This window comes from Glarea lozoyensis, assembly GCF_000409485.1.
Source record: "Glarea lozoyensis ATCC 20868 chromosome Unknown GLAREA10, whole genome shotgun sequence".
In the NCBI taxonomy this organism is placed as follows: Eukaryota; Fungi; Ascomycota; class Leotiomycetes; order Helotiales; family Helotiaceae; genus Glarea; species Glarea lozoyensis.
Window position 1 is genome coordinate 798,830 of NW_007360984.1, and position 25,794 is coordinate 824,623.

Below are 25,794 nucleotides of genomic sequence, written 5' to 3' on the forward strand. Positions count from 1 at the left end.
GAGGATCATGAACTCGCAGCTCTCAACTCACAGTTCCGAACTCAATCAGCATAGAACTGCTGGTACCTCAATCAATTCATACGACGACAGTCATCTCATCTGGATACTCAAATCGCCAGCATGGCTGCGGCTCACGTTTCCACGCGGTCAATACTCTCCTCCTTCCTCCCACGATTATCTGCGCCAACAGCATCCAGCAGCTCAAGATACACAACGCTATTATCGCGACAGTTGTCACACCCACTTCTGCCCTCCTTCGGATTCGCTATTCCAGCGGCAATTCAATTGAATGTTCCGGGCATGATTGAGGGAATATGGGAATCGATATTGAAAGCAGTACCCAAGAAGAGGACATCACATATGAAGCAGAGGTCTAGACGGATGGCTGGAAAGGGATTGAAGGACGTTGAAGCACTCAACAAATGCTCTGTGTGTGGAAATGTTAAAAGAGCGCATCTGTTATGCCCATTTTGTGTCCAGGGTCAGCATATCCATCAACCCTCGCAGAATATTCACTGATCTGTAGTAGAGGTGCGCGATTTTTTCAAAGGGAAGGAGACAGTGCAGAAAACTTTTGATACGTTGACGAAAGAGGCCGAGAATTTCAGAAAGGGTATCAAAGCAGAGGCGAAGGCAAATGCTATAGAAGAAACCCCAGAAGAGCCAGCAGCGGTGGCAGACGAGGCGGCCGCAACAGATGCTCAGAAATTGCCAGATGTAGACCAAGAAGGTAAAACGGTACGATGAAGGGAATAATATAGGGTGTGCACTTTTGCTTTGCATATTTGTAAAAAAAAGGCATTGCATCATTACGGCGTTTGGAAGGTCATGTAATATTTTAGATGTACAATGTTAGCCGCCTGTAAATTTCAATGTTTACTTACTCCATTTGACTTGACTTCTTATCGGCTCTGACGGAGAGTCGTTGAGCTTTGAGGGCTGCGTCTGAAATATATTTCGGCGCTGCGATTTTGGTCGTGAAATCCTCGCGCCAACTTTCACCCCACCAAAATTCAATCAGCTTTCCTCACAGTCTAACATACGTCAATCAACCACTTCAAATGCTTAGGTGACAATGGTATATGATCTCTCTATTGGTACAATGAATACATACTAATAACAGTAGTCTAAACAATACCTTACGACACATACGGTAGACGATGGTAAGCTTCGAGCTACCCCTCCATCACATCCATTTAGCTGACGAAAACAAGCACATATCACCGACATCTTTTCTATCGCCACCACGCCGACGCAGGTTCTTTCCGTCTCTGGCGCGTCGTGTATAAAAGTACATTCTACAACCTCTCCCGAGATACCCTTGGAACAAACGATCCAAGGCGCTCACAAACTTGGTTGCCACCATATTGTCACTTCCCGAAACGGTCGCATCGCAGCAACAGCAGGCTTTGGTGGCGAAGTTAAAGTATGGAGCATATCTGAAGCCTCAGAATGGGTAGAAGAGGGAAAGATTGTGGATGGTAATAAAGCTGGAGAGATCTGGGCGATTGCCTTGAGTGAAGATGGACAGTTCCTTGCCAGCACCACATATGATGGGAGAATCAATGTATGGGACCTGAAAGACGGAAGGAAGAAGATTCGAGAGTACGAGACGAAGGGAAGCTTTGGGATGTGTATCGACATGAGTAGAGATGGGAAATTCACTGCTAGTGGTCATGAAAATGGCGGAGTATACATATTTAATAATGATACTGGAAAGATATTATACTCGTTGCCAGGTAAGCTGAGCCGACTTGTATTCTGCAAACATCACATTTCTAATCAACCAACAGGTCTTGTCAAGCCAGTACGAACGGTAGCATTCTCACCAGCAGGCACGAGATTAGCTGCTGCTGGAGATGCAAAGGTTATAGCACTTTACGATGTGCAACATGGAGAGCAGGTAGCAAATCTCACCGGCCACTCCTCATGGATATTCTCTGTCGATTGGAGTGATACTGGCGAATACCTACTCAGCGGATCTTTCGATGGAAAGGTTAAAGTCTGGTCTATCGATCGAAGAACATGTGTAGCTACGCATAGCGAGACTGATAAGACATTGTGGTGTGTCAAATGGCTGCCAAAGGTGTCGAACAAGAGCGAAGCTTTTGCAACTGCTGGAGCGAATCGAAGCATCACTTTCTACAGAGAAGCTACTGGTGGATAAAGGGGCAGCTATCGACCTAGATACAGGAATTAAGGATAAATGGTATCAAGACAAATCATCATCGATGCAAGTCACTACATGTGCAAAATAGTACATTATTTGCTTGTTATCGAGGCGTGGTTTCCGAAGGGCATCGGTGTCAAAATCGGAGCTACCGTACGGCCGACTCGGCCCGCTGTAGCTAACTTAATTTAAACCTGTCAGGGGTTTGGTACCTGACTAGATTAACGGCTAACCTTAATGTGGAGACCCTTCGAGGGATCGCGAGGACTCGAGTATTCAATTGCTGTGACATCCATAACTCTGGTATCGTCAACTCGTTCGCTGCAGTTTTCTCTTCCGTTCATTCAGTCACTCTTTTGACCCCACGCTCATTTAGCACCTTTGATTTACGCACAGTGCTCCCATTTTACCTTTCCTCTCACAACTATTTCGCCGTACTTGCTTTCGATACCCTTATCCCGTTCCATTCGATTACATCAACATGTACACCTCTCCAGCCTTTGTCTTTGGTGCCATCATGGCATTTGCTAGTTTTGCGACAGCAACTCCCCCAGCCTGCTTGCTTGGCGCCCTCCAGTAAGCTACCGCGGCAGTTAGGTCAGATGTGTGGTCTAATACTTGTCAGGGTCCAAACCAATCCATCCGATATCAAGTCTCTTTGCGGAACTCTCGCCGAGTCGATGAAAGGGAACATAACCGAGAAATGTAGCAGAGATGCTGCGGCAGAGGCTAAGAAGGCATACGCTGACACTTGTCTCTCGTCCGCCTCTGTGACCATAAGTAGGTTACTTTCGTGATTATTGACCATGGAGATACTGATCCATTTGCAGCGTTCTCTTCGTCCTCAAGTTCCAGCTCCGGCTCTGCAACTAAAAGCTCTTCCTCTACTGCTACTGGTTCTGATAGTGCCTCTGCAACTACTACCGGATCATCCACCCGAACCGGCTCTTCGACGTATGTACCTCCAGCCATGCACATCTTACATTACAACTACTAACTTATGCCTAGTGGATCTGCCACAGTAACCCCCAATGCTGCTGCTACTACTACCGGATCCAGCCCTTCCAGTAGCACGACTTCGAATGCCGCTTCTGGTCTCACAACCCCGGATATTGTCAAAGCGATTGCGCCAATTGTAGCTGCTATTGCCATCGTTGCCCCATACATGATTTAGATTTGGCATATTCTCGTTGGATACACGGGGTAGAGGACAGTTACACTACGCAAGTAGTGTTCGGGGTTGCCTCAAGAGACAGTCAATGCAAAATGGTTGATATTTAGAGAATCATCTTTTGATTTCTTGACCAAGCTCTTTCATGAGATCCTGATCAATTTGGTATCCTTAGCTTAAGAGGGAAGTGTTTGGTCGGTCTTGAATTTAGTGATCTAGCAATACCTCGACCCCTCTTTTCAGAGCCAACTTCTTGTTCTCCTCCCATTGAATCCATGCCATACCCTGTAATAGCGAATCTGCCAAATCATCCAGCTTCCCCATCTTTTCTCCGTCATCGCTCATAACGGCCTTTCCCCCACCAACGCCCCTCTTCCATTTCTCTTTATACGCCCGAGCCATACCCTCAACTTCCGCATTCCCTAATTCCAACGTCGTCTCGCCCTCTAACCATCTCTTGACCAAATCAATCTTCGCTCCCTTATTCTGAATCTTGGCGCTCTTCGACTTCCGCAACTTCCCTTGAGCATCTACATCTACATCTTCGCCTACCCAGAATGGGCCTACCTTCCCCGGCGCAATAGCTTCAACACTGCCTTTCCATATGCCCTCTTCTCTCAGGGTATATAGTACCCCATACAACATCGACTCGAACATGTTCACGCGGATAGTCCATTCTAGAATGTGCTTCGAGCCCATACTTCGGAAGCGTTGTCGTTCTATCAGAACATGCGTCGGTTTCAGAACCAGCAGTCTTTTTCGCAGCAGGGTATAGGCGATTTGAGAGAGCGTCGTAGGTGTAAAGTTCTCCTTCTCAACCTCCTTCTTCACTTTCTTCGCTTTCTCATCGATGGGCAGGATCTTTGGCGCAGAAGACACAGCAAGACGATGCCATGCTCGTACTATTGGAACTCCTTTCTCTTCCTTCTTCTTTTCGGGCGGAACTTCTAGAATGCAGTACGCCAGATTTCGAATTCCCATGTCGATACTCAGAATTCGAGTTACGTCTTTCGGGGGCGACGCATTGGACTTTGTGATTTCATCGTAGAGACGTTGGGTGAGGATGGGTTTTGTCCCGGTGCTGGGAAGGCCACATTTTTGCGTCAATTGCTTCAGCTGGCTGAGTTTCAAGGTCTTGGGGATTGTGAAGGCCATGCATTTTGATGTCTAGATGTTGTTGTGGTGTTTGGAAGGGGGCTTGGAACATGGGGATCTGCTGCAGGGGTAGCTCCGTGCAGGGTCTTGGCGATAAGTGCCAGGAACCAATTCTTTTTGAAGACGTATTTCTTTTTCACCTCATCGTCATTTCACATTGCTTGAGCACTTGCCTGTCACAGATGTTCTGTTCACCACTTGGAGCTATGCAATCCTCGAATTCGGAGATACATCAATGGACAATTCTTCTCAGGTTTGACAACCACGAGCTAGCTCCCGTCCCAGACAATTATATATTAGTGTTCAGCATGCGTTGTTGTGTTCAGCCGAAGCTTTCAACTTTGCGGGTAACAGCATGATTTTATTGACAGTTTTCGTTCTAGGACATCTTCCTACGAGTTTCTCAGAAACGAGCACAAACAATGGAAGGGAACTCATCATGTGAGGAGGCTGGTGTGTGACGATCTTGTGATGTGGTCGTTGTCTGGTGACTTGCCTTCGACAGTCTGTTTGCCCCTCACAATACATACCAGCATACTCAACTGATCTAGATATCAAGGAGAGAATACAAAATTGTATGGTTATCAAGGGTATCATACCTTGGATATGGGATTCACTCTGCTTGTGCATCGCAGACTTAGCCAGGTACTGGGTGCTCTCTCCGTACATCTGTCGGCACTGCGGCGGTGATTCGGATCCAATCCTCTCCACCCCATCCTCCCTGCATACTATTTTTTTGTTTTCAGAGACGGAGGTAAGGAAGCAGAACCAGCGAGGCAAGTGTCACCTATACGATCTTTAATGGCTACCTGCTGAATAGCATTATTACGGGAAGTGTTTGGTCAAATGTCGTGTTCAGACATCAGGCCAAAGGGCCTTTCACCCGATTGCTGTCCTAGAGTGTGGCAAGCACGCGAATCCTGCAAAAGAGGAAACCAATAATGCATTATGCTGGTCGCGAACGTGTAGCAAGAGGTCATTCGAGCCAGTCTTTACCAACATCTCGTAGCCACTGTTAAGCCTAACCCGGCTCACTTCAATCACTCCGGAGGAAAATATGAACTTGATTGATGTACAGTATCAGTTTCTGGGATTTTCAAAATTGGCCTGTGTTCCTGCTTTGGCACCCACCACACTTGTTGAGGCTAAGAAACCGTGCTAAGATAGTCGAAGATACTCCGATGCTCAGCTTTTCAGATTCTGGTGTGAGATCTTCGCCGAATGATGTCAGCAGGTTGCTATATTTCGCTCATGCTGTACTAAGCCATTGTGTGGTCTAAGAGTGAGCAAGGAGAGCATATATTCATTGTTTTCAATGTACTAGTACAAGGGCGACGATCATGACTAAAGTCCCTTCCCTTTAGTCGTCCGTTTATGCATTTCAACAACTGTCAACCTATCAATAGCTAAGTCTGACTCAGGAAGAAGAGGATCTGGAAACAGATTATCGTGTATTTATTTGTCGCTGTCGCCCATGGCCCGAGTCGATATTATAGCGATTAACTGACTCGTTGTACAGTAGTTCTTTCCTCGACCGAAAAGCGGCAGGTGTCGAGTCTCTACGGACGACTCCGATTGTTTGCATATTTTGTTAGCCATCTTTCTCGAAGGTACGACACTCATGTCACTGCTGGTTCCGGTTGCGCCAAAGCTCTCTATTTCTGGAAGGTCGCACATACTTCGTACATCTAAAGTAGCCCTGCATATGGGTTTGTGAATCTTGACCCCAGTCTCGGTTCTGCTGTCCCTTGCACCTGGATTTCCCCACCACCAGCGACAGATACGAACTTTTACGGAGTAACTTACATCATGCGGGTCAGTCGGGCTGGTTAAATGCTTTTCATGGTTGAGTGCCGGTGGAGCTCTCGGTGCTGAATATAAGAGGTTGACTCGTCCTACACTTGGGGCGATTTCTTTATGTCAATTGTTAATTCAATCGTATAAAACCTTTTCCTAACCATCACACTTCTCTCAGATTGTTCACGACTCAGGACATTAATTGTCAGCTGTCGAGCCTTTGCCTACATATCACAGCCATCAAATACATAAAGCCCTCAAGCATACAGAAACGCTACCTACAATGAAGACCTCAGCAAGCTCAATCCTTCTCGCTCTCGCAGCTCTTGCAACGGCGCAGGATCTCCCCCCAGACCTTCCATCCTGCGTGGTAAGTCCAATCCTACAACTGAATCCGCATGGAGCTTTTACTGACACGTCGAACAGCAAGTGTGTGCACAGCCCTACTTCGTTACTTCCTCCGGATACACTACATTTGCTGGGTGTGATGTTCGTAACGTAGCTTGTGTCTGCGCGAACAAGCAATTCATATCAGAGATTTCATGCTGTATTTCCAAGTCATGTAGCGCTGGAGACCAAAAAGCCGCAGCAGATTTCGGTGGGAATCTCTGTAGTCAGGTCTCTCTTCCAGGAACACCTCCATTACCATCTATCGCTAGCTGCGCTGCTGGAAATGGTACTTCCGCGACAAGTACATCGGTTCCAGCAACGACAGTCACTGGTAGTATGACTACTTTGGCGTCTCCCACCGTTACTGGAGCGACTGCAGCTTCAAGAAACCCAACTATCAGAGGAAGGGCTGCGCGGTAAGTAATCATGCGTGTCATAGTGGACGGAGAGGAGCTCTAAGAAGGGTTCAAATAATGACTTTACGAATTGGAACGAAGATCGCATGAGCGACTATATCTCATGGGCGACGAGAAAGTTTTTAAACTTAATACACTCATTTAAAGCGAGGAAAAGCGGTCGTTTTGATAACGCAAGAAGGACGATACCCCATGAACGAGGACGAAGAATTTAATCTTAATACACTCATTATAAGAGAGGAAAAATGGAAAAGCGTTTGTTTTGGCAGGTTGGCGGGAAAATGGGAACTCATGTAGCAATAAGGGACTCAAAAACGCAAATGGGCAGGAAATAAAATAGCCTGTCAGTGGTAGTACTATAGCAACACGCTTGAGGTGAGATGGAGTATCCAAATATGATTTACACCCCACATCCTAGATATTTCAGAATTCTAGTATGATCCTACTGCTTGGTTAAAGACCGTCTTGATTTAATGTTTAAGGACGTTCACTTACCGCCAATGCATCATGATCCAGTGACTGAGATTTCAGGCCATTTAATCGATCACTGGAATCACAAACGAAACAGTTTATTAATTTTATGTTTGGTAGATTTCTATCAAGCATTACGCTTTGGGCGCTCGTGCTTAAGTTTATGGGTGTGGAGGAATAATGATAATAACTCCATACTACATACACAATTCAATACTACGTCTAAATTGCAACCCACTGACCCACAAGGAAACTCACTTCAAGGTGAAATGGTCGATTTTAAGTAAATAACTGGGCTGACGCTACTGAGTATTTCGCCTAAATGCTACTTTGAGAAACTGGCTAATAAAGCCATACCTTCAAGGCTGATTTTCGCAAAGAGTGGTATAAGTTCGACGTTCATTGTACCTTTTCAAAAATTCTATTATACTTTAACAATTCCAAAATGCTATTTTCCAAAAATAGCTATCTGCTACTCAAACTTGAGGCTGACAGTAATAAGCGAGCAGGGGTCCGACTCCGACAATTAGTGATGAATGCAGAAGTAGTAGAGCTGTCAAAGACCACCTAAAGTTATTTTCTGATCCAGCATCTCAACATGAACACAACAACTATGCTTCCACGATAACTCGGCATGGCCAAGGCCAAACCATCCAACATCCGCGCGGATGCCGATCCATCCAACCCTCCGCGAATAAATGAGGAAGACCGCGGGCTCCTCGATTCTGGGGGCTTTTCCGACGAGGAAGAAGATGACATTATAGTTCATCCCGGCGATGGACAGGCACGAAGTAAATCACGAAGCTCAGAGCGAAATGCACACGCTGGAGGACGAACACCACGTACACCGAATCGAGTACATTTCGATATACCAACCCCCGAAAATGAACGTCCTCCATCCTACTCCCCTCCCCTCTCGGGACGTCGCGACAGGCCCCAACAACAATTCACACCTCTCCTTACCAATATCGAAGCTCCATCTGTCGCCCTTGCCAACTCGCCATGGGGCGAGGAAGAGTTCGAAGATTGGGCTGAGCGCGAACGCTCCCGGCCGAAATCAGGACTGAGGAGCGCATTCATGAATATGGCGAATTCGATCATCGGCGCGGGCATTATTGGTCAACCTTATGCTTTTAAACAAGCGGGGCTTCTCGCTGGAGTTATGCTGTTGATTGGGTTGACGATCACCGTGGATTGGACTATCAGGCTTATTGTGATCAATTCAAAACTGAGTGGACGAGACAGTTTTCAGGGTACTGTGGAGTTTTGCTTTGGGAAGTCGGGGTTGATTGCTATCAGTATTGCGCAGTGGGCATTCGCATTTGGAGGCATGGTTGCGTTTGGGATTATTGTGGGAGATACTATTCCGCATGTTTTTCTAGCGATTTGGCCCGGTTTGACGGATGTTCCTGTGTTAAGTCTGCTAGGGGACAGGAGGGCTGTTATTGTGGTCTTTATACTGGGAGTCAGTTACCCGCTGAGTTTGTATAGGGACATTGCAAAGGTATGTACAGTTGGCGGAGTTCTGGTAGATTATAGAGAGACGCTAGCTGACACAATTGAAAGTTGGCAAAAGCGAGTACACTGGCGTTGATTAGCATGATGGTCATCCTTTTTACGGTGGTCACCCAAGGTTTCTTCGTTCCCGTTGAATCGAGAGGTACATTCGACTCGTCTTTACTTCTGGTAAATGATGGGATATTTCAAGCAATTGGTGTAATATCATTTGGTATGATCATTCCACGCCCCGTTTTACCCCTCTACCCCTCCATGCCTTTACCCACTCTAACAGAGTCTTAGCATTTGTCTGCCACCACAACTCCCTCCTAATATACGGTTCTCTCAAAACTCCTACACTCGACCGTTTTGCCCGTGTAACCCATTACAGCACTACCATCTCCATGTTCGCATGTCTTCTCATGGCTCTATCAGGTTTCCTAACCTTCGGCTCCTTAACCCAAGGGAATGTCCTCAACAACTTCCCAACCAGCAACACCATGGTCAATATCGCCCGTCTGTGTTTTGGTCTAAACATGCTCACCACCCTCCCCCTCGAAGCCTTCGTCTGCCGAGAGGTTATGTTCAACTACTACTTCCCCGCCGAACCTTTCAATATGAATCTCCACCTCATATTTTCAACCGCTCTCGTCGTATCTGCAATGATGCTGTCCCTAATCACATGTGATCTAGGCGCCGTATTCGAGCTTATAGGTGCAACGAGTGCCTGCGCGTTAGCATATATCCTTCCACCATTATGTTATATTAAACTGAGCACCCGCTCCTGGAGAACTTTTGTTGCAATGGGGGTTGTGGCGTTTGGGACTGCGGTTATGGGAATCAGTCTCGTCCAGGCTGTTGCTAAGATTATTAGAAATGAAGGGGGGACGGCGCAGTGTCATTAAATTGACCTTTGTATAGGTCGGAACATAGAACGGTGTACAATATGGGATTTGGGTATTTAAGGATATTTATGAAAGAAAACAAAACTATATGTCAGTTTATATTGCTTGCTTCATGGTCTTTCGAGTTGCCACGCTTTCTCTTTTATGGGCAATTGACTATTAGATCAACCTACATTTTTGTCCATATGTACTCTTCTTCCTCATGGTCAGCTAATTTTGCTGCAGTCCCAACTTCGAGGCCATTCCAGCTGCTACTTACTATTTCAAAGCTTCCCACAAGACTGACAGCATACAGCCTCAAAGCCACTGATAAGCTAGATGCATTCAGTTATTGTCTTCTTAGGTCTGGGATGAGCTATTCACTCACACCAGAACAACGTGGCTCTACCATAAATATATTCAAAGACAGCAAAGAGATAAGTACAAACAGTGATTGAGTTCCTGGACAGTCTGAATTGGCGAATTGTCTATTCACCACATCGGAACAACCTGTTGATTTTACCCAAGTTTGTCTAGGAGGAGATGCAAGTTCACCTTCAAATCACTTCTCTCTATCAACATCAAAAACAACACCAGATTCTTGTAACTCAATCTACAAAAACGCGGTTTCTTCAACATCCTTCAACATCAGCTACCTGTTCCATGTCAGCTCTCACCAAGCACACAAGCAGTCGAAATCTCAAGCTCAACCCCTCTGAACATTTGAACCTTAAAACATCAAAATACCAGAACATCACCACCTCACAACAAACGCAACCATGTGCGTAACAGCAACCATAACCCACACCACCTGCCCCTGCATCACAACCAAACACGCAATCTGCCTTCCCCATCAAGATTACACGCGCAAGCAAATAAACCAAGCACCCTGCCCCTTCCTCATCACGCGCACCATCGAGATCGAAGGGCCCTGCGGAAACGACGATATTAATTCTCCCATGGCGGGCATGCAATACGATGGCTACGCGTGTGAGGAGCGCTGCGGCACGGTGTGGATGTTCGAGGGTCATGTGAGGGGCGATTGGACGTTCATGGAGCCGCTGAAATCTGGACGGAGAAGCGAGGGCGGTAAGGAGAATTGGGGGTGGGTTTGGGATTTAAATGAAAAGGGGGAGGGGAGACGACCGTGGTGTGTAGGGAAGGGGAAGTGGTATTTTGTGGAGGGGAAAGGGGGGAGGAGGGTCATGAGTGTGGTATTGGGAGGGGGTTTGGGGGCGCGTGGAGACATGTTGTTGATGAGCGGTTTGGGGATAGTACGGGGATGGGGATGAGGGGGCGGGAGGTTGGGAGGGTGGAGGTTGAGGAACAGACGATGGATGGGAAGGTTGTTAAGAGGCAGGATACTCCTATGCCGGAAGATTCGCCATCGCCAAATATCAAAGCCGAACCCTCGTCCCCGGACTTGAGGGCGCTGAATCAGCTTCAGAATATCATCGAGCTTTCGAGGGAGATGGAGGGTTTTAATCTCATCCCGCTTCCTGGAGACGAGTTTAAGCTTGATACGTCGGTCAAAAAGATGTGTCCGACTCATGGTGTAGAAATCAAGGGGGAGTCGGATGTTAGTATTTTCGAGGATCCTTCCGCTTCTGGACCAGCTTACAAAAAGACGAGATGTAAATGAGCTGGTGTCTTTTGATAAAACTGGGAGTCTCTGTTATGACTGGGGATGTTGTCTTACGGATGGGGTAGTCTCGATAGAGTAAATGTGATCCTATATCTGTGGACGAGGTGATGGACGCTTGACTCCTCTCCGGGAAACAAAAAAAAAGAAGTTTAGTAATCACTTTACACAAAAATAGGTGCTATGTAGATATAAAAATCAATTTGACACTCAACGACCTTTTCATATTCAGACTACACCATGAAGAAATCTAATATGACTACTGTTACATCAACTTTCGCCAGTGTCACAAGTCCTACTACAACAGCCATTCTCGAATATTTACAATATTATCCTTATCCTGAATAATCGATCTTTGTCCAGCTGCTTTCATGGATGTCTGCTGCGTGTTGACTTCTCTGGGCTTTGGCGCTGGTTCATGGATTTCGATTATATTCACCGTATAGGCTTCCTTGGGGACTACCGCTTCTTCAACAACTTCTGCCACATCCTCCGAAATAACAACGTTAGGGGCTGTTACTATATCAGTTGCTTCCATCGATACATTCGCGTTACCTTCGTCGGCTTCGAAAAATGCCGGAGATGAAGCGTGCGAGTTGGCCTCTTCCGGGTCTGTCATCTGTACATCCACCTCCGCCGAGATATTCGTGTTTGCTACTGACACGCTTCTGGTTGATGCCTCTGTATTGACTTCTTCGGCGTCTTCTGGTTCCATTGATCTCTGCGGGTCGATTGTTGCGGGAAGTAAGGGTTCAACGATTGAGAATGGAAATTGCTCGTAGGCGTCTCCTTCTGCCTCTACGTTGACTCCTTCAATGTGTGTCGCTTCTGCATCTGCTGGAATTTGTTCTGCCGCACATGATCCTTCGCCGTGACTTGCTCGATGATTTTGAAGTGGAGATTGTTCATACGCTTCCTCATTATTTACTTCCGTGTTAAATCCATCAGCCTGTGCTGCTGCCCCATTTTGTGCGATTTCTTCTTCCGTGTGTGATTTTTCTTCGTGCCTTGATATTCTCTGTGTTGTGGCTTCTTCGGGAACTGTCGCCTTCATAGTTTCGGAATGAAATAGTTCGTGCTCTACATGGTCTACATCCACAGTTGGCTTCTCTGTCAATTATTCAAAGGTTTTCACACTCACCCTCTCTTACCGTCGCTTCTTCATCTTCTTCCGTCTCTGGCCCCCCACAACTTTCTCCGAGGTATGTCACTTCGTCGTGTTCTGCCGTGTTTTCTTCAACTTCCTCTATCGTATCAAGTTGTTCGAAGTTTGCGACGTGTATAGCTTCTCCTTCTTCCGTTATCGCTCCTTCATCTTCTTCAATGCTTGCCGTAACAGTTACTGCTTGGTGTGTACCAACTCTGTCTCCCGAAATCTCTTCCTCTTCTTCGTTTTCGTTTTCTTCCATGTATGCTTCCATATTAGACTCTTCAGGATGTGCGACGTGTATCGTACTCCCTTCATCTGTCATATCGTCGTCATCCTTTTCATCATCTGCAACATCGTCCACCGTTACCTCAGCATCAACTCCCTCAAATCGTGTCGTTTCTTCCTCTTCCGCCGTCCCTTCTTCCGTATCCCGTTCTTCGTTGCCTCTCACATCTTCGACTCCGCCGCCTTCTCCTACGGAATGTTGTTCTTCGTCGTGTGTCTCGCTTCCACTGTGTATTTGAAACTGCGTATTTAAATCCAAAACAATCTCACTTACCCACCTATCCATTATGTTAATATCATATCACTCCAAGGGAAAAGGGAGAACTAACCTTCGATCGCCATCAGTAATCAACCGGGCAGCTTGACAACAGTAATCGTCCCTATCACCAAGTCAGCAAGTGGTCAGGGATACGAGCCTCGAAACAGTGAGCAATACCATCTCAAGATCTCTTTCCCAGGTTTTCCCCGTAGATCCTTCGTCATTTCATAATCCTCCAACACCGACCATTCCGCAAGACATTTTGTCTCATCACGTTCATACACGAACCTTTTGCCACAGGTAAGTGATCTGATCGTGCGGCGTATCGAGGGAATATTCAGCTCATCCACATTGAACTCTTTAAAGTCCGTTAATCTTAAGAATTCGAAGGATACTCTTCCTATAGCTTTAAGAACATGAGAGGGAAAGGGTTTGTCCAAGATTTTAGGATATAAAGAATGGTAGAAAGTGTCGAGGCTAATGGTAATCTCGTTCAGATCTCTAGTCATCTTTAGTATCAGTGAGTTTAATTCTAGAAACATCTTTGTTTCTTACCGAGTATCTCCAGCAGCTTTGTGCTCAAAAGCCAGTTTTTTGAGGTTCTCCCTGCGATAAACTGTCAGCCATAGAATGATGTAAAAGTGTCAATACGGACCATCTTTCAATCTGAAACTGAATTCTTTTTTCATCGGGCATCCCATACAAATCAAAGTAAAACGCCAGTTGCCTCGCCTTTTCATGCTCGACCCTTTGTTGCCACACATTCCCTGGTTCTATTTGCCCTGGAAAACACTGGTATCCTGCCTCTTGTCGGAGTGCAGCAGGACGCAGGCCTCCCAAGTAATTTGTTCGAGCAGCTTCCCTGTCTGGAAATATACGCAATATAGAGGGTGGTGAGTATGCGTGTTGCGGTTCTCTATTAGCAGGAGTATGATTGTCGGCAGTTGATGTCAATATGCTGAGTATTTCTTGAGCATCGGGGTTTTCCATCGGACGATTGATAGTTGTCACTGTTGATAATTCCGAGACTTCTCGCTCATCACAGTTTAGGGTAGTCTCCATTTCCTCTTCCTCCTCCTCCTCCTCCTCCTCCTGAGACCCATCTTGAACAGCTGGCACATAAACATCCCTCTCCTCATCAGAATCCGACTCATCAAGACACATACCCGCCGTATTCTCAAAGCGAAGCTTTTTCTTCTGCCGAAGTCTACTAGTACATATCGTCGAGTCCCGAGTTATTATCTCAAGCTCCTTCTGGAGCCCGTCGATGTTGTGGCTCTCGCCGCTTTCAGTTGGAGAACCGACATTCGACAGAGGTTCAACACTTGGAGTACGCAGGCTCCTCTTCCTCTTCATGAAATTTGCAGCGGTGACTTCCTCATCACTGGAAGTATCCTCACTTTCACCTGACTGATTCCTGTATTCACTACCTAGGCTCTCCGAGCGCAGATTGCTAACCTCTTCGATTGTTGAAGAAATTTCGCCTTCGTCAGGGTGGTTATCATGAGGATCCGAATTGCTGGTGACTAAGTCCTCCTTCGCCTTCGTGGATTCCGCCTCAGTAGTTCGTGTAGCGTTCTCGGTTTCATCCGGATCGATATCAGCGCGAGTATTTGATCTTGTGAGAAGTAGAATGCTTTTCCCATTGCGCGACTTTAACACTTTGAATCCTTTGAATTGTAGATCGTTGTAGTTTCGCATTTATGTGTATCGTTCTTCTGGGAACCCCCAGACTGGCTGGGTTGAAGGTCTGGCCTTCCATTGGGCAGTGGAGTTCTAACCTTTTGGCTATTGGAGGTGTTCGCGCGTTCGTCTAAGTTAGAGTAAGATTCTTTAGAGGAAGAAGGTGTCATTCTCTTTACTTTTGGCAACTCCTCGAATTCCCTAACACGCCTGAGAAATTCTCGATATTCAGTAGCTTCTTGACCAACCACTTTCTGCGCACCTTGATTTACACCCAAATCCCGCCAAAACGCGCCACTCCCAGCTTCGCCTTTCTGGTTCCAGTATCCCTCCCTTGGATCCATGTGTTTTTTAGCCATGCCCCTTTTATTCAAGTCACTATCCTCCTTTTCCTCGAAAGTAACAATACGCTCCCCATTTCTATGCTCGAAAATGCATGTGCTACCATCTCGACGACAATTGCATCTTCCATTGGCAAGCTTGACGCGTTTCCCCTTGTACTTGTTGCAATCAACGGCACGATTAACTTCTGGGTTGATCGAGAGATGGGCGTTGCATATTTGCAAATGTCTGAAGGTGGACCGGCATGATTTGGATTTTTTGAAGGTCTCCAGGCACATGGTCGATTGTATGAGTTAACGACCCGAGGTGAACATAATTTGACAAGTAAATATTGAAAAGCGTGGAGGGATGATCTCACCCGAGTGTTTCCAGCTTCTGGGCCGATATCGTTAACTTATTTCAGTCGTAGATGATGTATATCGTAAACTTTGTAATGAAATTTTAGGTGTCCGAATTTGGCGGAATTGTCTCCTAGAAATTTATTTCCCAGAACCTTGATTTGAAGCTAGTCAGAACCTGAAGTGTTTTTCACAAGAAGGGCCTCTTCCCGTTCTGGCGAATATCATATTTCCATGTAGCCTGTAAAACTCACATTCACCTAGGTCTGCACAGTTCACCTGTATTTCTAGAGGCGAAGCTTAGAATGTCAAACTGTAACAAAATATTTTCACACCGTGGTGAAAAAGTAGCTTCTTCACATTTCTTGTTCTTTGATATCCAACAGTATGTCACTCTAGTCACAAATAAGTGCAAGCAAATCTTTAGGTTGTACTTACAAGGCGCTATTTCTTCACTGGAAATGCAAAATGCATCACGGAAAGGTTGAAGAACACGCAAGTAGATCGAAAGCTGAGATTGTGTACTTGGGGAACGTGTTAGTGAGCTGTTCTTATGTTAGGAACATTCATGTAGGGAAGGGTGTGATAGAGCTTCTTTTGTGCTTAGCAACCTGGCGGGGGTGATGAGAAAATGAATCATTGGCGTGTTTGGAAGCTTTATGTTAGCTGTAATATCGCTATTAAACTATTAGACTATTGTTAGGTTTCCGAGGCATAGAGATGAGGACGACATGGTGGAGAAGCGATGTACTAAACTCATAGACCCTAGATAAGACATTAGTTCTAATTCCAACACACAGTACAAGGCACTTGAATCCGGCAGGTACGGCTTGACAAAACCATCAAATATGCAAGAGAAAATCTTAAAATCACAAGACATCATATATTCGAAAAACACCTCTTGATAGACTACACCTATTGCTATTACACCGTACAAAATGCGCATCCTATCTCCCTGTTGCCTCCAAAATAACAAGCGCACCCAAGGAAGAAACCAGACCTGGCAACAACAAGCCGCATAGCCTTTATGATTCATATCCACTCTTTAGTGCAGAGAGAAAAAGACGCGACGCAAAAGCAAACAAGATCTTGCTGCAGGAAAAACGCAGATACTGGAGGAAGAAATAGCACAGCACAGAGAGTACCCCCGTGCCAAGATGTATCCGAACGAAGCCGAGAGGGATGAAGAGGTAGTAATGGAGGTAGTATCGTATTCGATGACTTGTGGGAGACTTCTGCGAAGTGTTGGTATGGTCTCGGTATCGTATCAAAGATGACAGATCAACGCCGAGTGAAGAGCCATGCACATGTTTGCAAGTATACATCTTGCCCTAGAAGTAATCTCACCACCTAGCAACGGATTCCCAGTAAGATAGACTCCGATTCGTATTAGAGAAAGAAAGGTCAATAGCGGTATCTTTACAAAATCATGCAATGCCTCTTTCCGCTGCTGGATTTGGACTTCTTCGTCAACAGGGCAGCGCGCGTAGCATGTTCGAACACTTCACGGACACCCTCGTTGGTCTTTGCAGAACACTCCAAGTACTTGTAGGCACCAATCTTCTTGCGGATCTCCTCACCCTGTTGGACATGTTAGATTCTGGTTCAAAGCATGCCCGGGCCACCTTGATTATGACTCGAAGAAATCTTACCTGTTCCGGGGTAACTGGCTTCTGGCTGGTCTTGTGAAGCTCCTCAATCGTCTTCTGGTCGTATCGCAAATCTTTCTTACAGCCAACAAGGATGATAGGAAGCCCGCTGCAGAAATGCAAAACTTCGGAGATCCACTGTAGAGCACGTGTCAGCGATGTCTTATCTTCCAGCCTCAAACGGGATTTGTTGGTGTCATCGTACCTTCTCCTGGACGTTATCAAGAGAGTCGGGGGAGTCAACAGCAAAGCAAATGAGAATCACATGCGAGTCGGGGTATGAGAGAGGTCGGAGACGATCGTAATCTTCTTGGCCAGCCGTATCCCATAGGGCCAACTCAACGTGCTTTCCATCAACCTCAACATCGGCAACGTAGTTCTCGAAGACGGTTGGGACGTAGACCTATAACACCTAATATCAGCCGCTTGCTCCAACAAAATGATGCCCTGGTTATATGGTATGAATGTTCGACGAAGCTATCGTGAAGGGGTTGACGCGGTGTAGATAGATGTGCATTTCGGAATCCTGGACTGGACTGGTATCGGCGGAAGCTTACCTCTGGGAAGGTACCCTTGGAGAATACGCTGCAGACTTGTTAGCTAGGAATCCAAGAAATCCGCGGCGGTGGACGGCGGCTAGGTCCATCTTGATAGAAGACTTACATCAACAAGCAAGTCTTACCGCAGGCACCATCACCTACAATGACGAGCTTTCGACGGATTTCCGCCATTGTTGAGATATGTAAATGAAGGAGGGTGAGAAAGCGACTGGATTCGGGCTGGAGATGGAGTGTTGTTGATTTGCGTTGCTCGAGCGTGAAGGAAGATGGAAATTCGTCAGTGGTTGTTGAGGGAGGTTGAAGTTAAGTTGCAAGACGCTCTTGCCTCACGACCCAGCAGCAACCGGTTGCCTTGCGGCCTGGGGTAGCAGCGCTAGACAGTGGCGGCCTTAGGCGAGTTTTACGAACAAACGACCGACGACCGACGACTGACCTTGTCCAGCTGTAAAGGCCAGGGGTAGTTGAGTTTCAATGAGAGATCGGACTAGGCTGATGGGAGTGGAGTGGATAGACCGGATGAGATAGGATGCAGAGTGTGGAAGGATGAAGTGGAAGATGATGAGGATTGCTGGTTTTAGTAGTATTTGGACAGCTCCTAAAAGTTGGCATGGTATTATTATGCTTCTATAGCTCTCGATGATTCACGTGCAAGGCTTGCATATGCGGCTGGAGCTCAAGCCGTTGTGATCATGAATCGATGTCTCTGTAATGAAGCACTCTTCTTTGGACCGGTCTCACACGTGCAGCCACTCCGTATCACGAACTTATTAGTGGATAACGGCTTGATTAGGACTATTACTCGTAGTAGCCGGGTAATGATTGATTAGTCCTGCCCAGCTCGTGAGAATTAAGCTTGACCGGTGATTCAGCACGGGGAGACAAGGTAATGATAATCATATATTGGAAAACTTCAGTCCAAACATTAAACCAGTCATCATCATGTTAAGAGTACATGGTCTGCCTATTCAGGTCCTGATCTGCCTACAATTCTGTTGGTCGGTCCTCTGCCTTCCCCGCGAAACTTGGCTCCAGTACTTAGCTAGGTAGGCATTGGCATGCCTCGTTTTTGGAGTCTGGAGATAACCGCTTTCCATCCGTAAGGTCCATTGTTCGGTAGAAGCTAGAGCCCTTGACACCTGCCAGACTAGCCCTACTCGTGACCAGTATCGAATCAACTCGCCTGCGGCCCTCCTGCTCCTCAGATGTGTTGTCTTTTGTCTGCTCGCATTGACAGCGAATTGCCGTTTGCTATGCTGAGCGCCAACTGCGTCGCAGGTCGGATTCAGGTGTTGTTGTTGGCCTATATCTGGCCTGCAGGACGGTGAGGACGTCCTCGTTGCATATCTCGCTAAGCGAGGGACCAACGTTGATACGGAGGGACTAAATGGATGTATGGGCATACAGTAAAGATGATGCAATCAGTGCGAGGGTGTTGCTATTGCAAATGATTCGTTATATTGTTCACTTAGAAAGGTGTGTTAGCCGCAGATGCAGACGACTATCAGGACTCCTGTCAGGCTGTTCAGGACTTTCTGGGCAAGGCGAGGAGCTGCAGGACTCTTTTCTCTGCGACCGCATCATCAGGAGCTCACAGAATGTGACGCTCAACTTCTCGTCTTTATTCCCGGCAGTCCATGCTACCGGAAACTCATAAAATATTCAGACTTATGAAGGAAACAAAGATCCCGGATGAAACATCAATCACGGAAAACGCAGTTTGTAAGTCTCATAAATGGCCACCCATTTCACCATTTGAGAGACCCGTCCCTCTGTGAGCCACATCCGGAATCTAGAGGCTGCACGCCCCTGAGCTGCAGAGAGAGATGCAAGAGCGGGAACAGTGGAACCAGCTTGGAAGGCGGAGAGAATAGGCACGTGATGCCTCTACTCAAGCTCACGAGTGAGCTCAGAGCCAGCTTTTTAGAAAGGCACAAAGTAAACACTTGTACCCATGCAGATGAATAAAAACTATGCCAATGAAGCATTTATCATTTGCGTCGGCTCTATTAAACAACTGACTTAACTTCTTTAGTTGAAGAAGCAATTGTTTATTCCCCTATTAAATTCCATATTGGCTGCTGCTTTTACCCTGCACTTCCGCGCCAAGCCAAAATCATGAGCTTGGAATTCTGAACACCAAAAAGTTGAATCGCGAACCACGATACTCCAATCAACCACCAACGCCCTCTCTGCAACATGCAGAAGGTATTCCGACGGACGGCGCTAGCAATCAGACAACATGAGCGACGAGCCGTAAAACGGAAGGAGAAGAATCTGCGACAATGGGCAACCACGCAACGACAGCAAAATACTGCCTTCGGGCGAGACAGGAGTGCCCGACTGAAGGAAGAGAAACTGAACAGAAGGGAGGATTATGAACTCGGGCCCATAAGACCGAAAAGAGATGTCGGAGATCTCAAGAGTAAATACGGAACATTGGACAATCAGGCGCTCCAGGGTCTTCCTCTTCCACAAAAAGAGCTGTTCAAGAGGCTTGAGCCGTTCGGTGGAAAGTATCTCAACATATGGAAGGGAGATAGAGTGGTCATTCTGGAGGGTCCTGATAAGGGAAAGATCGGAATCATCTCTGCTATAGACGGCAAAAAGGCTAAGGTCACGGTCAAAGATCTGAATAGGGTAAGAATAATCTCTTCCCAAACTGAATAAAAAGAAGCAATATACTTACTACTCCTTAGGTCGACATTCAAATACCTCAAGTCTTCGTCGAGAAGGAAAACCCCGATCAGAGACCTGTCAGCACAATCGATGGACCAATGGACATCAACTCCGTCCGCGTAGTCGCTACCATCCCGGGCAAAGATGGCAACCTGAAAGACGTGATCGTCAAGCAATTCGTTAACACAAACTTCCGCAAAACCAGGAGCGGCTACAGCTGGTCTCGTATGATCCCCGGACTAGACATCATAGTACCATGGCCCAAACGGGAAAAGCGAGTCGTGAAGCCAAAAGCAGATACACCATCCGACACCCTCCGTATCGACGTAGACGTCCAGTCCTACATCCCCACCCTCCTCCGTCCTCCAATGCCACGCAGCGTAATTGACGAACTACGCAACAAATTCTCCGTCTTCCGAACCCGCCACGAACCAGAATATATTGCCGCGAAGGAAGCCGAGGAGCAAGCGAAACTCGATCAGAAGAAAACGATCAAGGCGATGCGTACGCCGCTGATGGAGGCCAAACGCAAGGAGCGGAAGATGAAGAAGAAGCTGGCGAAGAAACAAAAGCTTACGCCTGACATGTGGGAGAAGATAGGAAAGACTATTGCGGCCAAGAAAGGATATGTTGGAAAGGAGGATTCTGGACCTACGCCTGAGGTTTTGCCTGCGTAGGGTGTGGAATTTGTATGATATGTAAATCGGGATTGTATCCATATAGGAATCGCATTTGATGGCGTTTGTATGAGATGGGTGAGGATAGATATATTATACAGGCCTATTCCATTTGTTCAAAAGTCTTTTGATATTGCCTGTTTGTGAACTCAATGAGGTTGGCTTATACGAGAAATCGATCAAAAAGAAGAAGCAAGTTGTGAAGCTACAAGGTTTCTATGAAAATCAATTTATAACAACACCTTCCTAATCTAAACCGGATCCCAATCCTAACCCTAATTCCCCAACAGCGTCAACCTCTCAAAAGCCCCAATAACAGGACTTCCCTTCCTAAGTCCCCTCTCCCTAATACTATCCGCCAACACAGCATCCCCACCCGTAGGTTTCCACTGCTCACCCTCCTCTCCACCATTCTCAACCTTCTCCTCCTCCGTCCCAAAAACCTCAGGAATACACCCCTTACACAACCCCACTACATCCCCCATCGCACTTTCCACAGCACGACTACGCTCCCACATCCCCCTCCTCACCAATCCCTCAATTAATCTACCAACTTCCTCACGCACACTCTCCACGCGAGCGATAAGTCGCCCGACGGAAGCGACGAGATATTCCTCCTCATAAACACTCCCCTTCTTCCCCCTCGCCCTCTTCCGCTCCTCACGTCGTCGATTCTTACTAGTCGCCCTACTCGTCCCCGTATTTGCCGTCTGAAGCGTTCCATTCCCCGTATACCGCGTGAACAGCGATCGATTCGTCGACAGTCGGGAAGACGCGGCGATCGAGACATCATCCGGTAAATCTCCATCAATACCACCAGAGCGTTCGCCTTCGTAGAAGGCCAGCGGGTCGGTCTTGGCTTTGAGACGGAGTTCGCGGATTCGTGGGACCTGCGCGAGGAGTTGGGCTTTGCAGTCCGCGAGGAGTTCGGTGGTGGATGCGAGGGCGTCGGTGAGGCCTGGGTCGATTACTTCTTCTAGTAGTTCTGGGGTTTGTTTTTGGGCGACGAGAAGGAAGGCTTCGGCGAAATGATAGCCTTTGCAGTATGATCGGAGGGCATTGGGGAGGGAGGAGAGGTATTGGAGATGGATTTGGGCGGCTGCGAAGTGGTCTTTTGATTCTGTGAGAGCTTCGCAGAGTGAAGTAGCTAAATCTTCGAGTGCTGAGGGCGAGATAGGTGGAGTCTGGGAGAGGGCGCTGTAGAGGGTTTCGCGCCACTGTTGAGGGCCAGAGGAGAGATAGCAGGATGTTGCGGAGGTGTAGTTGTGGAGAGATTCGTATGCTAAGGCGGCTTCTTTAAATGAGGATTGGGATTCCAGGTATTGTGCGTAGAGTTCGGTGAGGATTGAATGGCGGGCTGGAGTATAGCGGTATATTGAGAGAGCGGATTGGTAGAGTGCGTGTTTCTTGGTGTAAGCTTGAAGCTCTTCGAAGGCGTCGAGGGCGTGTAGATGAGTAAGTGCTTTGCTATGACGTCCGAGATGGTCGTCTATGCTGAAGCGACGGCGTAGGTCGGGCATTTCTTGCAGCTTTTGCATGAAAGGTAAATATTCTCGGGGATCCTTTTGCGACTGCTGAGCAACAAGTAACGCAAGGTCTAAATTGTATAGACCCAGGGCGTTATCATATAGCTTGTTGACATCCGCCAGGAAACAAATATGCTCAACAGCTTTGTCCGCCATGGCCTCATCTTTCTCCATGAACTGGGCTACAACCAGTAGCCCGTCTTCTAGTGCAGGTGGTGATTTACACACGTTTGCGGTAATTACGTTTTGAAGATTCGTGGCCGTTCTCGTTTTGAGTACTTCGAGGAATGCATCGCAGATTCGGTTGATCTTTGACACATTTGGGGCAAATGCTTGCTCTATAGCAATTAGAGTACTTGTGCCATTCAATGCTAATGGTGTAGCTTCGGCAGCTTTCGGTACCCTAGTTTCTTTGTACATGACTTGGGTGACATCTTCGTCTCTATAGTATGTGTTAATCAAATGTTAAAATTAGCTGAGGAGTATGAATACCTTAGCGAGGACAAGAATAAGTCAATGTAGCTTATCTTCTTGACTTGATCAACAAACAAGGCTATGTTTGAGATGAATTGCTCAGGTGCATGATCGTACAATAGGTTCATATCCACTCTTTGAGTCCTGCAATGAGTAAAAGCCCTTTTGTAATTCTTCTCATCAATCAATTTTCGAATTCCAGCAAGTACCATAGCACGAGGATATATTGTCTCTAGATTACCCCTTGGCATCTGTAAGACAAGGCTAAGTGCAGTGGGCATTGCGGTGACAAGACAAGAACCACGCTCTACACTTCTACATCGTTCGTCTATTTCTGGGTCATCCTCTGGTATTACGAGATCTATGAAAAGTTAGTGTATTGAAACGACGGCGTAAATCAGACGGAGAAAATACCTTGAGCATCTACTATGTGCACGAATTTTATAAGGTGAGTGGTAGTGGTGAAAATGAGATGTGCTGATGTTACAAGGAAAGAAGTACAGTTCTTAACCAGTAAACGGCTATTAGCGTAGAGATTTCCGCTGATAGACATGCCAAACGCAATAAATCCTTCGTCATAGGGGATTATCTCTACCCACGGCATATATGCAGGGAAGGTGCACTCCCCTAGGCTGTGGTCTCCAAACGCTAAGCTATGTAATTCTCCAGAGCCTGTTTGTACAAAAGGGTGACTCAATCCATCTGAAGCAAAACTGGACATCGTTCGGATGATCGAGTTTGTGTTAATACCAGATACAACTTTTTCCATTCGGCCAGTATCATCATCGAAAGCATACTTCTTGACCGGCTCATCGGATGCGGCAATTGGCTGCAGTACCAGTAGGCTATTTTTGCCAATAAATGTTATTTGTTGATACATATCGTCGGCACGCTCCGTCTTTTCGAAGGTCACACGACCAGTAAGGGAGGGTGCTGATTCCGAATCAGCAGGATTCCACTCGTATACAGCAATGCCATCTAAGTGCAAGACAGCGAAAAGTGATCCGTCGGCGCTGAAAGCCACATCTATAGCATTTGAATAAACCTTGAGTTCATGAAGTGCCATTGGTGGAGGGACATTCGTAATCTTCATTGGGGTGATTTTGATATTCTGCCCATCAATCACACCGACAACTCCGAAATCATGAGGAGGAATAACCGAACCACGGGCAACGGTAAATATATATTCAAAGGTGCTCAAGTGATCTGGAAATGTTAGAAAGAGTGGATTAGATTATATAAGGAGTAAACGTACCTGAACCGATCGTCAGGAACTGCAAGGGCCGTTCTTGATGCCACACCAAGGGACTGCAAGATGAGGTGTCTGCATGCTTAGTCTTTATTTCTTGCTTTAGGTACCAGTGGTAATTTCCCATAGTCCAGAGTTGTATCGAGTCTGCCAGAATGACAGCTAGAACTGTCGAATCTTGGTTCCAGGACAGAGTAATGTGTTGACCAGAAGCCTGCATTTCTTCGGCGGAGAGGCGAAGACTGAACTGACCATGTCGTAGGCCATTTCGCTCAAAGAAGACAACATCGACCCGGTCTTGAAGCCTCTGAACACCCGCGATAAGATTCCCGACGGGTCGCCAACTTAATGCACCTTCCAACCCATCCACTGGCTCACTAACGCTGTCAAGAACTCCTTCTCGGGAGTAGACGCGAATTAACCTTCTAATACCATCCTCGATTTTCGAAATGGCAAGGTAAGCCCCATCACCTCTCCAACTAATTGAAACTCTGGAATCGTCGTTGGGACTCAAAACACCCTCGTCAATCTTCTCAGGCATAGTCGGGTCCTTCAAAGCTTTAGCCCCTTTGCCATGAAACTGAGTCTCCTTCTTTCCCCAACCGACAGAGACATGATTAGAAGCCTTGAGATCTTCGCCATTCATAGCGACATCCGTAATCCCTTCAAAGCTGCGGCTCATAAAAACGACCGTATCTGCCTTGGTGGTGATGGCCAAAAGCTCCTCGTCAGGTGACCATTTTGCAGCAGTGATGCCAGCATCAACTGAACCAACAATCTCAATTCGATCTTCTCCTGGCTGAGGCTCCTCTCTGACAACGACAATGTCGCCTCCAGCTAGTACTAGACATGCTGTTAAGCTGTCACTAAAGTAATGAAGGCTGAGAATCTTGTCACAAGCAAGTTCTGGATTGGGACAAGGCGCATCCCAGGAAGTGATTCGAGTATTTTCTCTGTCATAAATTAGCAATAGTACTGTAGAGCATGTTCTTCAATGACCTTACTGAAACTGAGGAGTTGTCTTGACTCGAACGAGTTCAATCACAGCATTGTCCTCGGATGGTCCAAAAGTACATACGATCGACTCATTGGCTAGATCCCAGGTAGCTGCTGAGACCGGTCTCCCATGAAATTGAGCTGGAGGAGTCCATGGTTCATAACGAATATTCCTAAGGTTGCGCATTTTCTTCTGTAGCCATAAGACTCTTGTATGCGATCTGGTGTTTTATAAAAAGCGGCTTCAAATTGTTGTGATTTCTCGCTCCGCATCCTTGCGACTTGCACAAATAATCTGGTCTTCATCCATAAGAGTTTTATGTGTGCACGGACCGGC

The 25,794-nt window shown here is 46.7% G+C and overlaps 10 protein-coding genes across 10 annotated transcripts; 6 read left to right on the forward strand and 4 right to left on the reverse strand.

The window, feature by feature from the left end:
* Window positions 1-120: 120 nt before the first annotated feature.
* On the forward strand, window positions 121-2,167 carry GLAREA_05290 (WD40 repeat-like protein; the record flags this gene model as incomplete). Its single annotated transcript, XM_008078579.1, has 5 exons — window positions 121-481; window positions 530-738; window positions 1,127-1,163; window positions 1,215-1,739; window positions 1,794-2,167. 5 exons carry the CDS (start codon window positions 121-123, stop codon window positions 2,165-2,167), a joined length of 1,506 nt encoding a protein of 501 aa, XP_008076770.1.
* Window positions 2,168-2,651: 484 nt separating this feature from the next.
* Window positions 2,652-3,401, forward strand: GLAREA_05291 (uncharacterized protein; the record flags this gene model as incomplete). Its single annotated transcript, XM_008078580.1, has 5 exons — window positions 2,652-2,746; window positions 2,796-2,950; window positions 3,001-3,124; window positions 3,179-3,323; window positions 3,378-3,401. The coding sequence occupies 5 exons, from the start codon at window positions 2,652-2,654 to the stop codon at window positions 3,399-3,401; spliced, it is 543 nt and encodes a 180-aa protein (XP_008076771.1).
* A 147-nt stretch (window positions 3,402-3,548) lies between these two features.
* GLAREA_05292 (Ribonuclease H-like protein) lies at window positions 3,549-4,496 on the reverse strand (the record flags this gene model as incomplete). The annotated part of the gene is made up of 1 exon (XM_008078581.1): window positions 3,549-4,496. One exon carries the CDS (start codon window positions 4,494-4,496, stop codon window positions 3,549-3,551), a length of 948 nt encoding a protein of 315 aa, XP_008076772.1.
* A 2,080-nt stretch (window positions 4,497-6,576) lies between these two features.
* GLAREA_05293 (uncharacterized protein) lies at window positions 6,577-7,103 on the forward strand (the record flags this gene model as incomplete). The annotated part of the gene is made up of 2 exons (XM_008078582.1): window positions 6,577-6,663; window positions 6,720-7,103. 2 exons carry the CDS (start codon window positions 6,577-6,579, stop codon window positions 7,101-7,103), a joined length of 471 nt encoding a protein of 156 aa, XP_008076773.1.
* Window positions 7,104-8,204: 1,101 nt separating this feature from the next.
* Window positions 8,205-9,972, forward strand: GLAREA_05294 (transmembrane amino acid transporter; the record flags this gene model as incomplete). The annotated part of the gene is made up of 3 exons (XM_008078583.1): window positions 8,205-9,074; window positions 9,137-9,299; window positions 9,371-9,972. 3 exons carry the CDS (start codon window positions 8,205-8,207, stop codon window positions 9,970-9,972), a joined length of 1,635 nt encoding a protein of 544 aa, XP_008076774.1.
* Window positions 9,973-11,284: 1,312 nt separating this feature from the next.
* GLAREA_05295 (uncharacterized protein) lies at window positions 11,285-11,593 on the forward strand (the record flags this gene model as incomplete). Its single annotated transcript, XM_008078584.1, has 1 exon — window positions 11,285-11,593. One exon carries the CDS (start codon window positions 11,285-11,287, stop codon window positions 11,591-11,593), a length of 309 nt encoding a protein of 102 aa, XP_008076775.1.
* A 298-nt stretch (window positions 11,594-11,891) lies between these two features.
* GLAREA_05296 (uncharacterized protein) lies at window positions 11,892-15,590 on the reverse strand (the record flags this gene model as incomplete). The annotated part of the gene is made up of 7 exons (XM_008078585.1): window positions 11,892-12,698; window positions 12,745-13,306; window positions 13,358-13,408; window positions 13,465-13,788; window positions 13,843-13,893; window positions 13,943-14,940; window positions 15,069-15,590. The coding sequence occupies 7 exons, from the start codon at window positions 15,588-15,590 to the stop codon at window positions 11,892-11,894; spliced, it is 3,315 nt and encodes a 1,104-aa protein (XP_008076776.1).
* A 1,479-nt stretch (window positions 15,591-17,069) lies between these two features.
* GLAREA_05297 (P-loop containing nucleoside triphosphate hydrolase) lies at window positions 17,070-18,030 on the reverse strand (the record flags this gene model as incomplete). Its single annotated transcript, XM_008078586.1, has 5 exons — window positions 17,070-17,231; window positions 17,303-17,437; window positions 17,505-17,702; window positions 17,857-17,884; window positions 17,963-18,030. The coding sequence occupies 5 exons, from the start codon at window positions 18,028-18,030 to the stop codon at window positions 17,070-17,072; spliced, it is 591 nt and encodes a 196-aa protein (XP_008076777.1).
* Window positions 18,031-20,055: 2,025 nt separating this feature from the next.
* Window positions 20,056-21,212, forward strand: GLAREA_05298 (Translation proteins SH3-like protein; the record flags this gene model as incomplete). The annotated part of the gene is made up of 2 exons (XM_008078587.1): window positions 20,056-20,496; window positions 20,556-21,212. 2 exons carry the CDS (start codon window positions 20,056-20,058, stop codon window positions 21,210-21,212), a joined length of 1,098 nt encoding a protein of 365 aa, XP_008076778.1.
* Window positions 21,213-21,487: 275 nt separating this feature from the next.
* Window positions 21,488-25,644, reverse strand: GLAREA_05299 (Tricorn protease 2; the record flags this gene model as incomplete). Its single annotated transcript, XM_008078588.1, has 5 exons — window positions 21,488-23,180; window positions 23,231-23,573; window positions 23,627-24,418; window positions 24,468-25,414; window positions 25,466-25,644. 5 exons carry the CDS (start codon window positions 25,642-25,644, stop codon window positions 21,488-21,490), a joined length of 3,954 nt encoding a protein of 1,317 aa, XP_008076779.1.
* Window positions 25,645-25,794: the final 150 nt, after the last annotated feature.